Consider the following 15,980-nt stretch of genomic DNA (forward strand, 5'->3'; position numbering starts at 1 on the left):
ACTGAGAACTTGATACATGAGCAGCAAGCATTACAGCTAATAGCTGCATCTTCACACGAACTGACTTTTGAACTTGAAGCTGGTCGATGCTTTTAAGGACTCATGGCGTCATGAACAATAATTTCTCTTGCAGCGTCACAGTGAGTGACATTTTTCCACATTGCGGTGTTGGTCTTATTAGTTTTATTAGAAAGCCAAAATGTGGCTGTGTGTAGTTCTCAAGTATACAGATAACGAAATTGTTCATCTGTAAAGGATTTCTTTAGTATCATATCAACATAATAATAAGCCCAGTGGTGCACCTACAAACAAAATACCAAGTTTCTGAAACAGGAGATGTTTAGTTCCTCCTGGTAAAACTATTATTTTAGTCTGCTGTGACGTGAGCAGTACAGTGCCACAAAGGGAGGGAGGTCCGTGACGTCATTTGCTTTTAAATGAGAAGATGAAAATGTGATTGCTGCTTCTTCCAAGGATTATTTTTTGGAATGGAGTCGATTCAACCTTTTCCAGTCTGTCCCCTTCCGCCCCTGCTACCACCCACCCATCACTCTTTATCTGTTACTCTCCTCTCTCCTTCATGGGTGTCTGTCTTTGCCTCCCTCCCTGCAGACATGGTTGTCAGCTGGCAGAAGCCTGTATTGTTCTTCCATAGTCGTGCTTCTGGGATTTGGGGGCAGGAGCACGGTGCGCACATTTAAAGAGGTCCCTGGTGACCAGACGTTGTTTATTAATCCCTTGACACTTATTTAAGCCAAGCCTTGTGTTTGAAGCCTCCTCATTCCACCTGCTTTACAGCCAGCTCGCCCTTCCTCCTGCCGTTTTGTGCTCTTTATGCATGTTGTTGTTTGTAATTTCAATCCCCTTAAATCAACACAATGATCGACCAGACAATTTGATGCTTTTGTAGCTTTATAAACGGTAAGTGGTTGGACAAAAATGCATTTTTGTTAGTTACTTTTAAGAGGTGAACGCACTGCTCCTGACTTCTTTCCGACATGATAGACAACATTCACTGACTGTGTTACTGAGTGAAGTCTTAAAGCCAGTTGAACTATGATGGTATAAGAGGCATGAGTAGTTTTGCCACGGACTGCTGTATAACTGGGATTCATAGAGCATAAAGTATATGAAGGAGCTCAATAACATAAACACGCAAAGATTTTCCATGGAGCAGAGAAAAGCTGCCAAATACACCAATGACTGTTGTGTAATATATTTGTCATGTAATTCAAGTCTTATATTAAATAGAATAATATACACAACGGTATGTAATTTAAGTATTTTTCAAGAAGCAGTAGACCACAAAAGGTCATTGGTAAAAAAAAGTTGTTGTTTACAGTGATATATCCATGCATAATTATGAAAAGTTAAGTGGAAGGAAAATATTTGGTTGAAAAAGGTACACAAAAAAATAAAAGGAACCACAGCTTTGGTTATCTCATTTAAAAAAAATAGTTTCATGTTCTTACTTTGAGCAAAAGCTAATATTGGTGTTTACTAGCTATAAGCCATAATCATCCAATTATATTCAGTAATTCTGGAAATATATTGCTGTCTGTATAACCCATTACAATTATTTATTGAATTACTGAAATAAGCAACATCTTTTGTCAATTTGTCTAGATGGAGTTGTGTATTTATTTTTTGACGCAAACTTATTTGCACAAAGATAGTATAAAAAAAATTGGGGGGCGGGGTGATTTTCCACTATCTTGAGCTTATGGTGCTGCCAACGTCTTCACAGACCGTTTTGCACCAAAATATAATGTGTTGTTTCTGTTTTGTTTCAAGTTCAGAGAAATTCACATTGTTAGCTGGTTTTGCTTAGTCGCAGTGAAACAAACTGCACGGAATGCATGGATAGACTTTTGCTCTTCATTTGCAGCAAAGCAATCCAACCTTGTTGAGAAGAGAGCATTATGAATTATAGAAAGACTCCAAGGGCAGGGGAGGAAGGCAGCTCAAATGGATTTGTAGATCTGAAGGAATGAGGCAGCCATTTAAGACAGCAGGACTGAGCTTTGTCTATATGGTCAACGTGAGGTCACCTGAAAAAAGGTATCCATGACGGAACAATGGCACGCTTGTGGCACCAGGATAACAATGCTTATTGTAACGTGGTTACAGATGGAGGGGCTGCTGGGCTGGAGAAGTGGTGCAGAGCCTGCCAAGTGCTGTGATTGGTGGACAGGGAGGACGAGGAGGGGTTAACTGTGATGCGGGGGAAGCAGTAATGCATCCTCAACACACTGCAAAAATGAGATAGGCAGGAAAAAAAATAAAAAATCAAATTAAAAGAAAGCGAAGGCATGCCGGTGGGGAAAAGAGATCAGGGAGGAAGGAGTGCTGAGTAGTAGCAGAAAAAATAAAGAGAGAAGGCAAAAAAATAGAGAGAATGATGGAGAGGTGGAGGATGTTGTTAGTTGGATCTTTTTATCCTCCCTTCCTCCACCTCCCTGCAGCCTCGTTTTCCTATTTTCTCCTCTGCAGTGGAAGATCGACACTTAGAACTGGGACACTTCGTTCATTTATGAAGCACACATGCACTGACATCTCAACAGGCTTAACCTTTTCACTTCCTGTTTTTCCTGTTTTGTTTTCGAAAGCACTTATTGCTAGAAGGGGGTTGTCATTTTCACCCATTTGCAACTTGTACTTTTGGTATATTTGTGTCTTTTTCAGGACTTTTTTTTTTTTAATAAATTGTGCATCAACTGATACCAGGCTTTGGAGTCGTATAGTACCCGCTTTGACATCTGATCACTTCTCTCATTGTGCTGTTTTATTCAGGGGCTCATTCAGTGATATGTCTCTATTGATACAGTCAGGCCAAACAAAGATCAGAACTACATTTAAAATTAAATTGTATGAGTGATTATGCATCTCCTGTGTTCATGATAAGATTTTATTACTAAGACAAATAATCATATATACTGTGATTGAAGGCCTATATTATTTTTAAATAATTTTCCCTTTTTGCCATGTTTCCTTTCATATCCTCATAATAATCATATTCAGGTCCAAAACTGCGAAAAATTGTGAAAAAGCTAAAAACCACACAACATCTGACAGCATTACATTTAGCACACCAAACTCCGACCTTAGTACATAGCAGAGTATCCACCTAAGAGAAAAGCATTGATAGCAAAATCTACAAAGTGATTGTGAGTGAAAGTTTATTTACTGACTTGTGGAGGAAGAAGAAATCTGAATAATTTGTCTGAGAGCAGGAGCTTGGAGACCTAACAAACCAGCCTCATTGCAAATAATTTAAAAGCTCTTTGTTCTGTATTTTTTCCCAGACTACTGAATGTTTGTGCACTTGCGTCAAAAAAACTTCAATAAAAGCACTACAATTTTGGCACGATATAGGTAGATGCTGTAAGTTCTGCTTTGCTTTTAAGATGATCAGTGCTTTGATTTATCCAAAAAAACAACTGTTAAGTTAAGTTAGCCAGCCAGATAGTTGTGTGCATGCCGCGATCGCTTCCACGTAATGGGTCAGTGTTGTTTTTGGTGAAAACCTGCATTATTTTGGTAAGAAGTGCAGTGGTGAAACACAGCAGTCGAAGCAGCTGAATGTATCAGTGGTGTTTGTGCTGAAAATGTGGTTCAGTCGCCATGTTGAAGTCTTGACCCTTAGAATGCACTGGAACATTTCAGAGCCAAGTTTTAAGAGGCTGGGATGAGGTAGCATGCTGCCCCTCGAGTTTGGAAACACCTTTGGATCTCCCAGAATGAGTTTGATCAGGTTGCTGGAGAATGATGTCTGGGTTTGCCTCAAACTGCTGGAATGGTGGTGATCGTTTTGGAAAACCTTCTGCAGTTTTGTCAGAGTTAGAATAACAGATTTTGTAGCTTTAGCAGTTTTGTAATGTAGTATCACTGTCAGGACGGGTTCATCTGATGTTTTGGGGCTGCGCATGTTCTCTGTAGGCGGAGTGTTGGTGTGTGGTTGCAGAGAGTCACGACACAGACAGGAACTGAGTGTGTGTGAGAGAAAACTTTTACATATGTGTGTCGCTCTCAGCTTCTCTGAGGGATGTGGACGAGTCAAAAGTGAGGTGCTAGAGAGTTGAGACAGTCAGACAGTGTCCACTTGGGTGTAGTTTAATGAAGTGCATCAAAATTTTGATTTCAAACACAAGCTGGAAAAATCTGCGGTGTGATTTATAAAAGGCAGGTCTTAGTGATTTTTCAAAGAACCAAATGTAAAAGGCTGAAATGAGAGTAGAAGTCAGGTGGAAATGTTTAACAATCTGATTTATGTGTTCTGTAATATAAGAAATTATGATGCAGTAAAGAGGTACACTAGTTTCAGTCAAATCGCAGCCTGGAATACACCCAGCTGCAGAACTGCTGAAGGAAAATCCAGCTGATACTTCAAGACACGTGTTGGCTCTTCTTTGATTCAGGAAATTAATCTGAAATCAGTGATGGTCTTTATTAAATAGCTAACGGTCTTGTTTTAAGAGAAGAAACTGCAAATCTGCTCCGAAAGTTTTTTGCATTGTTTTTATGGTGACATTTCATTATTTTTATATTTTAAATGCATATATATATATATATATATATATATATATATATATATATATTTATTTATTTTTTTATTTTTTTAAACATGTGCTACAACATTTCAAGACTTCTTCCTGTGATCAGCTGAAAACAACTGCAGCAGCATCTTTCAATTTTTATATGTTTTGAGCAAACAAGAGTGTGGATCAAAATAAAATCTGTAGGCGTATTATAAAAGCCCTAAGCTGTGCTAAATCCTCCTTGCTTGACATCAGACATTATGAAGCATACATACGATGCTTCCATGTATGTTGTCAGTAGCAATTTGGCAAATAGCAGTTGTGATTCTTGTGCTGCGACTATTGGTTACACCCACATCTAAGACTATATATGTGTTTTATCCTGTTATGATATAATCAAACAAAAACATTTTGAAAAATCTTATCAACAAACACCTAAAATGTGAGTTAATAAATTAACTCACATATATATATATATATATATATATATATATATATATATATATATATATATATATATATATATATATATATATATATATATATATATATATATATATATATATATAAATTCCCTTCTCACCCTCTGTGGGTGGTGGTTTCATCCTCTGAGCTCGGGTCCCATACCAGAGGCCTGGGAGCTTGAGGGTTCTGCGCAATATCTTTATATGCTTTCCCTGGCAGCATCTTGCACCCTGCTGTTATGTGCTGGACTGTCTCAGGGGCCTCCTTGCACAACCTACACCTTGGGTCTTGTCTGGTGTGGTAGATCTGAGCCTCTATTGCTCTGGTGTTTAGGGCCTGTTCCTGTGCAGCCAGGATGAGTGCCTCTGTGCTGTCCTTGAGTCTCCAGCCATTGGTAGGATTTCCTGATATCAGCCACTTCAGTTATTTGTCGGTGGTACATCCCATGTAGGGGCTTGTCCTCCCATAATGGTACCTCCAGCACCTCATCCTCTGTTCCCCATTGTCTGAGACATTCACTGAGCACATCGTCTGTTGAGGCTTTGTCCTTGGTGTATTTATGGATCTTGGATGTTTCATCTTGGACAGTGGCTCTCACACTCACTAGTCCTCTGCCTCCTTCCTTACAGCTCGTGTACAGTCTCAGGGTGCTGGATTTGGGGTGGAACCCTCCATGCATGGTTAGTAGCTTCAGAGTCTTAACATCCGTGGTCTTTATCTCCTCCATTGGCCATCTAATTATTCCTGCAGGGTATCTGATTACTGGTAAGGCATAGCTGTTTATTGCTCGGATTTTGTTCTTGCCAGTGAGCTGGCTTCTCAGGACTTGCCTTATTCATTGGAGGTATTCCAAGGTACTTGTAACTGTGCTCTATGTCTGCTATTGTTCCTTCTGGGAGTGAGACCCCTTCTGTGTGGACGACCTTCCCTCTCTTTGTAACCATCCGACCACACTTCTCTAGTCCAAATGACATCCCAATGTCAGTGCTGTAGATCCTGGTGGTGTGGATCAGTGAGTCGATGTCTCGTTCGCTCTTGGCGTACAGCTTGATGTCATCCATGTAGAGGAGGTGACTGATTGTGGCTCCATTCTTGAGTACCCGTAGCTGAGGGGGTTCAGGCCTATGCAGAACAGCAGTGGGGACAGAGCATCACCTTGGTATATGCCACATTTGATGGACACTTGTAAAAGTGGTTTGCAGTTGGCTTCAAGGGTGGTTTTCCATAGCCCCATCGAGTTTGCAATGAAGGCTCTTAGAGTCCTGTTGATGTTGTACATCTCTAAGCATTCATGATCCAAGTGTGTGGCATTGAGTCATAGGCTTTCTTGTAATCAATCCAAGCTGTGCACAGGTTGGTGTGTCGGGTTTTGCAGTCTCGGGCGACTGTGTGGTCTACAAGGAGTTGGTGTTTGGCTCCTCTGCTATTTATGCCTATGCCCTTCTGTGCCTTGCTCATGTATTTATCCATGTGCCCACTTATCTTAGCCACTATGATGCCTGACATGAGCTTCCATGTTGTAGAGAGACAGGTTATTGGCCGATAGTTGGATGGGACTGAACCCTTTGAGGGATCCTTCTGGATCAGGATTGTCCGCCCTTCAGGTAACCATTCAGGGTGAGTCCCATTTTGTAGCAGCTGGTTCAGTTGAGTTGGCAGTCGCTCATGGAGGGCAGTGGGTTTCAGCCAGTAGGTATAGATCATGTCAGGTCCTGGTGCTGTCCAGTTTTTCATACCTGAGACTCTTTCTTGGACATCTGCCACAGTGATGGTTACTGGGGCTTGTTCAGGGAGGTTGCTGTGGTCTTCTCGTAGAGAGGTTAGCCACTGTGCATTGCTGTTGTGGGACGCCTCACTTTCCCATATGCCTTTCCAGTATTGTTCAGTCTTCAACCTTGGTGGGTCTGCTCTGTTGTTATTACCATGCCAATGGGAGTACACTTTAGCTGGTTGGGTGGAGAAGAGCCGGTTAATCCTCCTGGCTTCATTATCTCTTGTGTATCTCTTTAGGTGGCTGGCCAAGGCTTGGAGCCTTTGTTTGGCAGTTTCGAGTGCTTTAGGTATGGGTATCTGGCTGTACTTCTTAGGTACTGATCTTTTCATTCCACCCCTTTGGAGTTCTGACAGCTGGCTCACTTCCCTCCTTGTTATCTTGATTTTAGCCTCTAACTGTCTTTTCCATGGTGGGTATTGGGTCTCATGGTTGCTCTTATAGCCAAGCATCTCAAGGATCACTGATGCTGAACGGTATATCAGCTCATTGGTTTTTGTTATGGTGTTGGTAGGGATAGTTCTTAATGCTGCATTCACATCTTCAATGAGACTTTCTGATGGTACTTCACTCAACCGTTGTAATTGGCGTCTGGGTTGCCTGGTGTTCATTCGGGCCACGATTCTCTCTCTCAGGTCAGTTGCTGCCTTGTTCAGCTTTGATGGTTCATTCATTACTGTAGCTACGTACCCAGTTTCTGGGCAGCTAGTTGGAGTTAACTCCCCTCTGACCTGGCGTCCTGGCTCCTCCCCCTTGCCATAGCACTTGTGTTGTACCTCGTCAATCTCAAGTTGTGACAGCAGTTGCCGTTTGCGGATGTTGGAACACTGAGCTACTAGTTGTTTGGCAGTTAGTGTTGACTGGGGATGTCGAACTAACCATTCCTTCCACATTCTTTGCATGTAGCCTTTCTGACTAGGGTTACTTGAGTAGTAGCATTCCAACAGATTCATGTTTTCACCTCTCGCCCATTTTCGTCTTGTTCCAGTAGCCCATTTTTCATCAAGGTGCTCTGGTTCCCCAGCACCTGACGCAGACCTTGTTTGGCCGGACGACGTCTGAGCCCTATGGAAGGGCCTGTAGTAATCTTTCTGTGTCGTTCGTTCAAGAATTTTACTTGGCCTTTAAACAAAAGTTTTATGCTCTCCCTGCTTTTCTTTCCATTATTTCCCAACAAGTGTACGAACTGGGAATATGAGCATCACAAATTTGACACACAATGAATCGGACATGGTGTTTATTTAATTACGTATTCATTTAAAAAAAAAAAGGTTGCTGGTTTATGTCTCAATTTTTTTACTTTAAAGTGTTTTTTTTTGTTGTTGAACAATTTGATTTATCTAATAATCCATTCGCACTAACAGTGTTTTATGTTCCAGTGAGTTACTGAAATGAGATCCGCCTCTTAATGTCAGTGTCTACGTATGCCAGAGCCAGAGAGTCAGCAGAGCGTGGAAGTAGTGATGCTGATGTTGTACAAATGGATAAACTGCTCTATTGATTCTTAGGACATCTCCTTAATTAACCTAGACACTCTGAGCTATAAGGGCTACTGCTCATGCAGGACTACCCTGTTTTAAGAAATTAGCAGTTACAGCAATTTATTTAAAAACATGGCAACACATCCCTTGAGATGGTGGCAGACAGAAACGAGGAAATGTACATATGTAAAGTTAAAATTATATATTTATGTAGCTGTATCCAAGGTTGATTAGGCCTCTATTCATTCTTGTTTTGTTTTTTTTTGCAAATCATATCACATCATCTTACACAGGCCATCATACTATCCTACACATACAATCCTTGTCACTTTGACACAAGATGTGAGAGACTATGAAATCCTAGCAGTGTTCCCACATTAAGGTTATTTCTAGTATTGTTTTACATGTTATCAAATTTATCGGCTCCTGCTTTATTAAAAATATGTCATGGTCCAGTTAGAGTCTATACCTGTAATGCCATGAGCATTCACATAGGTGTGTTTTTATGCACAGTGGCTACTGCATTGTAAGATATTTGTGTATGTCTTAGTATATGAAGTTGAGAGTGCAGCACGCATCCGAACAATGTTTTGTGCTGATTCTGTCTCAGAATATTTGCTTCATGATGCTGTGTTGATTTCTCCTTCTTGTGAGCCGCATAGCATGTTTAAAAAGTCATAAAATCTATAATTCAGCCACGTTTTAGAGGCTTTGCGGCAGTTGAAGTACTCCTGCTTTACTGGCGATATTATCACGATAATGAGCGTTTGATCCTTATTGACATATGACGGTGAATGTGAGCCACTGCTGCGTTCCAGCACTTCTTCACATGTCTGCTGTCTGTTAGTCCTCCTGAACTCGGATCAATATCATCTTAAAAATCCAATGGCGTCCATGCTGTCTTCATAACGAGGGGAAGTAGTTGATGAAGATGATCTTAAAGGAGCAATGTGTTCGTATGGCCACTCCGCACAGTCACTGCTTATCCCTGTTGACGTCCTGCGTGCCGTGCTTTGCTTCGGTTGAAAGCTGGTGTTAATTTATTCATGAGCATTTCCCCGTCTCTGTCTGAGATGTCAAACAGGGGGTGGGGAGAAGCAGCCCCACAGAGGATGGTGCGCTCCCTTTTTTGTTTTTTTTTCCCCAACACCTTTCTGTGCTTGCAGAGGTAAAGTTTTGACACGCACAGATCTGAGCTGTCTTCAGTCCTGATTCACAGTTTGTATACGCATTCTTACAGATGTGTATACCCTCAGCCTCGCACCGGCTCTGTGTCTGCAGCCGGCAGCTGGAGAAGCAAAGCAACGTCATCTTGCTGTCGCCCAGTGAGAAAAGAGCAGTGCACATTAGCCAACCAATAGTAATGGAACCCAATGATGTTCAAGACTTCCTCATGTTCATGTATCTTAAATCTGGGATTTAAAATACTTAAAAAATGTGCTGAGTGATCTGTGAGTCAGCACTGGGAAAAACAAAAAAGAAACTCAACAGATCACAAATCTGGCTATGGGATATGTGAAAGGAGTGACAGAAAGCAGGGGCGATGAGGCAATGGTGCCTGCTGTTTTTGATCCTCCTCCATCTGTAATTTTAGTGCTGTGAGAACACAGAGACTGCAGTGGCCCAGCAGCCAATCAGAAAGCAGCTCTCAGCAGCAAATCAGGTGCAGCATAACATACACATACACACAAACCCCAAACACCTTGTTTTTTATCAGTGCCTGTTGTTTGGGTGTCAAGAGTATACAAATGCATCGCAGAACTTCAATCCTGCCCACATCCTAATGTCACAAACTAACTTAATAAAGTAGAAATACAGTTTATTTATATTTTCTAATTTCATCTCCTCACAATGAAAGGAAACTTGAACTTTAGATACTCTTTAGGTCACCTTATCACTACCTAAACACAAGCGCCTGTCTTCCGCCGCAGTTCTTGCAGTATTACTGCCTGACCACCAGGGGCTGGCAGAGGGCTTGAATTTTAATGAGCAGAGATCTGCTTGTCTGTTTTCAAGTCAAGTCATTTATTCACAAGTGCATCGTTAAGAAGTATAATTCTCATGAAAAAAATGCATTTCAATAATTTAATTCAGAAGGTAAAACTCATATATACAAATTTAATTCAACCAGAGCGGCTTTAGTGTTTTTATCTGTATCATGATTGACAGAAAATATAAAAAAGCTCAAATTCAGTTTATTAGCAAATGTGAAAAGTGCATAAGACCAATAGCAGGATTTTTTTTAATAATATGCTATGTCTGTGTAATGAATCAACAAAACCACAGGGGAATATTGATGTTAGAAAGCTGTCCAGTCATTGGCATTCTCCAGAAGGAATGTAAGCCACAAATCCCTCTTGGGATTAATAAATCATTTTCAGAAACATTAAAATTCAAAAACTTCTCCATCTATTGTTTGAACATTTGAAGACAACTGGAGTTGTGTGTTGTCTGTAACAAGGAAATGTGTAAATGTGTTAGGCCATAGTCATGATGTCTTTCTCCTGGTTTTACCCATCAACTGGTCTAATCTTCATTATCATGGTTTTTAGAGAGTTGTCAAGCCCTTTGAAAGTCGTCCATTGCACACCAGCTGCATGGGGTGAAGGACCCCAGGTGTAGATACCGTTTGGGTTGGCGTTGAAACAGCTCCCATACCAGAACCCACCATATGTGAGCCTGGCACAGTTTGAGTCATGCTCGTCTTGATCTTTATCAGTGGTCGTGAATTTCTTTCCGCTATGATAGCTTAGAGAGTCTCCTATTGGAAGAAAATCATAATTATAAAAAAATAGATATATATTTGCAGTCATTCTAAAAGCTATTGATTAAGAAGTAGGTGTCTTACCTGCTGCCCCGTTTATGAAACTTCCCAGGTTCAGCTTGTATCCCTCAGACTCTGGACCAACAGAGAAGGCAGAATAACGAGCAAACACCTTCTGACCATCAAAGTCCTCCATGTCCACCCTCAGCTCATAGTTTCTGTCTTGAGTCAGCAGGTGCATTACTTCCAGGCCTCAAAAAAAAAAAAAACAGCTAACAAAATTAAACTTTCAATGTGTTTCAAAGTATTTAAGTGAGTTTCTGTGTAGTCTGGGTAAGTCTGGAAAGGGAAGGAATCTTATTACGTATATTTTTAGGTCTAAATAAAAGTTCTTAGCATGGTGAGAGTTTCTTCTTTTGTTTTGCATGATTAGTTTTGTCATACCCAACCAGTACTCTCCAGCAGCATTCCCAAATCCAGATTTGTAATGATCCCACTTCATGAAGAAGTTGACTGTGCCATCCTGTCTTCTCTGAATCACCTGATTGTAAACGAAGAAACAAAAATCATCATAATAGTAATTCTTTCTTAGAATGGCTGAAATAAGCAGACACACATGATTAGAACATCAAAATTTTACGAAATTTGCCCTGTTAAAATCCCAGAAACTTAAGCTGTCGCTGTGTAGGTTAGGGTTGAAGCGAGGGTGAGCAGCATCATGCTGAAACTGAAACAGCTGCCTGAGAGCTTCAGAAAGAAGATGGTAGCATTTTATGAGTCCATGAAATGTAGTCTCAAACACATCTGAAACCAGTATGGAAAACAATCTACAGTGAAAGACATTAAGAAAAAATACCAAGATACCAAAATCTGGCTATCCAACCAATTTCACCCTGAGGGCAGGCTGCAAGGTGCTAAAATAAGTCTAGAAAAATCCTAAAATAATATCAATGGACATCCAGGTTTTAATTCATTAATTAGTTAGTTAATTAAATGTGTAATGCAAAACACTTAATTATCTGTCAATTTTGCATCATTGTACAGTTTAACATCTAATGGTTTTGGTTGGCTTTACTACACCAATAAAAACATAAACAAGCACAGCTTTAACGTTATGATAAAGTCAGAGCTTAGCAGGGGGATAAAAGCCCAGACATTAAACAGATGGGTGACCTCAGGAAACGAAAAAACAAGTTCCTTGTTTGTTTTGTAGTGAACTTTGCTCGCCCATCCTCACCGTCCATTTTTCTGCAGAGCCACCGAGGTCGTCTTTGCTCATGTCACAGTAAGCCAGCACAGGAGAGGTGGGGCCTGCTGGGTAGATGGTGTAAACTCCGTCCAGACCCGAGCCAGACCTGTAGACGTCGCTGCAGTCTCTGGGCCGAGGCGACTGATACGCAGCCGCCGGCAACAGCAATGCCAACACAACTCTGAGCTGCAGATTAGAGATAAAATGCATAAGTTCATTTTTTCTGTTACTCTGAAGAAAACGGGATTCAAAAGGAAGCGCAACAGACAGCTGAAAATACAGAAGAAATTCAGAAAATTATGTAAGAAAAAAAAACAGACAGGTCTTTTCTTGGAGGGGGGGGGGCGTTTTGATGCTGTAAATGTATTTCTAAGAAAACTAATGTTTAACTAATAAAGCAATGTTTTGCTTCAGAAATCCGTCGGGCAAGTAAGGCTGGAGAATATGTTCAAAAATAAGAGAAAATCTTTGTGAAAGTCAGTTTTCTTTATTACAACTCACCATCCTTGTGATATCAGCTCCTTTTATTTGGAAACACGACTGGCTGAAAAGAGAGCACACGCATGTTTAATGATTTCTGAATTCAATTTAAAGTTCCATTTAAACTGATCATTCACATACTTACCCTATTTAGGAGAGCGCAGTCACACCACAATCAGTTTACTGGCTGAACACATTCTTTTATATTACTGCAGCTCCGCTGGTTGCGACACTCGGTATTTTCCCTGGTTTTCCCCTGAAGTCATACTGTTTATTTTCTCACTGATTCGGAAATATTGGTGTGTCACATGTACAAATGCTGTAGCTGTGCTGCCTAAATCGCTTCCTGATTAGTTTTAACGGAATTAACGCAAAATCTTTGAGATTGCAGGGCTTCCTTGTCCTTTACCTCATTAAGCAGGTTGGCTGGGGCCACTCCAAAACATGACTGTTACTTCTAGACATAAAAAAATACAATAGTAATTCTCATATAATGATTCAAGTGCCTAATTTTCTGTATCCAACAGGACATTTCATGTAGTGCAGAGGAAAGCTATTGGTCAGTTAAAAGGTGTTTCGCCTTTCTGGGACTTTTTCAGGATGAGGATTGTGGGTCAAACGTGGGTCAGCTACTCTGAGTGGTTTTCAGAAATTTGAAGCTGGTTCATCTTTGCTTCCAGATGTTTTTGGAGTGCATTTAGATTTGAGAATCAGTATGTCTGCCTAGCGATTCGTAGGTCTGGAGATGGACTGACAAATCTATCTAAAGCAGAACGTCATGTCTATATTTCACTGATTTGAGAACGGTTCCAGAGAGAGAGACACTTCTCCACACAATGACCAGTATCTCTACTAAAAGCTATTTTTGCTGGATGCAAATATGTCGCACCAATTTAAAGCAATAATAAGCAAGCTTTGCAGTGGTTTGAGTTGTATTAGCTAGAATCATTTTTACAAGAAACAAAAAAGTCCAACTAAGCACAAATATCTTTCTTTTTGTGCAATGTGCAGATATGGGTAGGTCAGAAGATGAATTCAAGAGTTCTCTGTTAGATGTTCAAGTCATTGGATATTGTTTTATAACCTAACCTTTTCCACGAGGTTTTTTTTTATGACCTGTCTGCTCTCTTTTGCGGTTTTCATGATGCTCTTTGTTGATTACAGAAAACATATAAGTACAAAAATCAATATAATTTTTTTACATAACAACTTTCTCAGACAGCAGTCACACAGTGCTTAGTGAAAATAGTAAAAAAAAAAACCTGTAAGAGCAATAAAAGCACTATATAAATGTGTTATTTTTGCCTTTACTATATAAAAAAACTGACTTCCACTTTAGTTATTTTTTGAGAATTTTATTTATGAAACGTTTTGAATGTTGAGTTTGATTTTTCTTCCACTTGACGACAATTATGTACTACTTTGTTTCTTGTGAAATCCCAAGTAGATCAAAGGTTTGTTAGAATGGAATTAATGTTAAAGTAAAGGCTCAGAATTGGATAAACTCAACAGGACATGTTCAACCTTTCCCAGCCGGTGGTATAATTTTGTCACATACAGAGCAGCATGTTGTCCTCAGAGCTCTTGTTGCTCCAGTGAGAGCTTGTTCCAGATTGACGTTCAAGCTTTTCTTCCTTGTTCTGGACTTTCTCACTCATAGCCAGGTATTTTTAGCTTTGACAAAATACCCCTATCTCCCTCTCATCCCATCTCTCACTTTCTCTCTCTCTCTGTGAGGACCTCCCCTCTCCCTCTCTTTTCTTGCCCCCATCCCTCTCTCCCTGGCTTCCAGGCCAGGGCTAGCTGCCACAGTCATTGAGTGCTCAGGTTTCACACTTTAAGCTGCAGGCTGACAAACATGGCAGTGGAGGAAGCAGCAGAATACTTGGCAGAAGTAAGTCCTCGCTGTAGTTTACTGTAACGTCATTGATTGTAATCAGGCTTCACCTCTCGCGATGGATTCTACACACATGCCAACATGTGTGTAGAATCTATTAGGGTGGGATTCAGTGATGCTAAGGAGGCTACTGGTTGAGCGATGGGACATTAGTGGTTGATGTTATAGGCTGAGCTGATGGGACAGGTCGCAGTGATAACTTTACTGCACCACTCTGCTGCAGTGCGCGGCTGTGTGGCTGTGAATGCATGCGTGTGTCTCAGTGTAACCCTTCACTCTGGTTATACATTTATAAATGGCTGCTGCGTTTGTGCTGCAGAGTATGGACATTCAGAGTTCTGCATATACTGCTTCATGTTACATGCTAATATATATAGAGGCACCTGACCTTGGGCAGTGGAAGAAACTAGTGTGTTTGTGGGAGTAGAGGCGACAAAACCTCAGGCAGGAGAAATTAAAATAAATGAGACGACGAGGTGAATGTTGATGTTTGATTGATAATTGCAGCATTAACTAAAAAGACAAAAGACAGTCGTTACAGTATGAAACGGTGACAGTGATATGCGATATGCACTATGCAGTATGAGCCTTCTTAAAGGGATAGTTCAGATTTTCTGAACTGAGATTATGGGAGTTAGTTATGGACAGTTTGTGTCTTATCCAACTCAGATACATTTTCATTGAGGAGTTGGTTTCACATCACTACAACACACACAGAGGGGAAACTAAACAATACCGTGCACAAAGAGACTGGAAATCATGGTCTGGCTTGGACAGTCTTTGGGTTGATGCATGCTGCCTAGATACTTGAACATAATTCTTGTCTATTTCTTAATTATAAAGCCTTAAAAGGTTTCTCATGGGATTAGCCCATATTTAACTCCCATCTATTTTCAAGCAACTCTGACCAGCTTCTCTGTCCCTACTAAAGTAGGGGGGCCCTCACAGCAATTTACTGCCACCTCCTTGTTCAGGACAAGTTGCGATTTTTTGACTCGTCTCTTGCGTTTCCCTTGATCTTTGTGGTATTTTTGTGTACTGATACTCTCTAAACGTCCTCTGAGGACCTTCAGAGAACAGCTGGATTCATACAGAGATTAAATTACTCCATTTATCAGACTAAAGAGAGCTGAACTCATGTGATCACTCCACTTGACAGATTTTCATTCGTAAATGTTTTTTATAAATTATGTATAATTCTCATTCCACTTACAATTATACTCCATGTTGCCTTTATCCATCTTGTAAAATGTAGTACAATTTGCAATCAATCAATCAATCAAATTTTATTTGTATAGCACATTTCAGCAGCAAGGCATTTCAAAGTGCTTTACA

The 15,980-nt window shown here is 40.5% G+C and overlaps 2 protein-coding genes across 51 annotated transcripts in view; one reads left to right on the forward strand and one right to left on the reverse strand.

Moving 5' to 3' along the window:
* The window catches only part of LOC103481688 (ankyrin-3-like), a 136,536-nt gene that overhangs the window by 39,980 nt on the left and 80,576 nt on the right, over positions 1–15,980 (forward strand). The window contains exon 1 of one of the 50 annotated variants that reach the window (XM_081600280.1): positions 14,537–14,642. The exons of the other annotated variants lie outside the window; for them this stretch is intronic. Within the exon in view, the coding sequence (XP_081456406.1) occupies positions 14,607–14,642 (36 nt within the window). The 5' untranslated portion in view covers positions 14,537–14,606. Of the gene's footprint in view, positions 1–14,536; positions 14,643–15,980 lie in introns of those variants that run through there. 50 annotated transcript variants of the gene reach the window in all.
* LOC103481692 (microfibril-associated glycoprotein 4-like) lies at positions 10,327–14,070 on the reverse strand. Its single transcript, XM_081600313.1, has 6 exons — positions 12,894–14,070; positions 12,770–12,812; positions 12,257–12,454; positions 11,464–11,560; positions 11,104–11,271; positions 10,327–11,016 (listed from the first exon to the last, which is right to left on the reverse strand). Exons 2-6 carry the CDS (start codon positions 12,770–12,772, stop codon positions 10,766–10,768), a joined length of 717 nt encoding a protein of 238 aa, XP_081456439.1. The 5' UTR covers positions 12,773–12,812; positions 12,894–14,070; the 3' UTR covers positions 10,327–10,765.

The sequence above is a fragment of the Poecilia reticulata genome, chromosome 19 (assembly GCF_904066995.2).
Source record: "Poecilia reticulata chromosome 19, P_reticulata-male-v2, whole genome shotgun sequence".
Classification (NCBI taxonomy): Eukaryota; Metazoa; Chordata; class Actinopteri; order Cyprinodontiformes; family Poeciliidae; genus Poecilia; species Poecilia reticulata.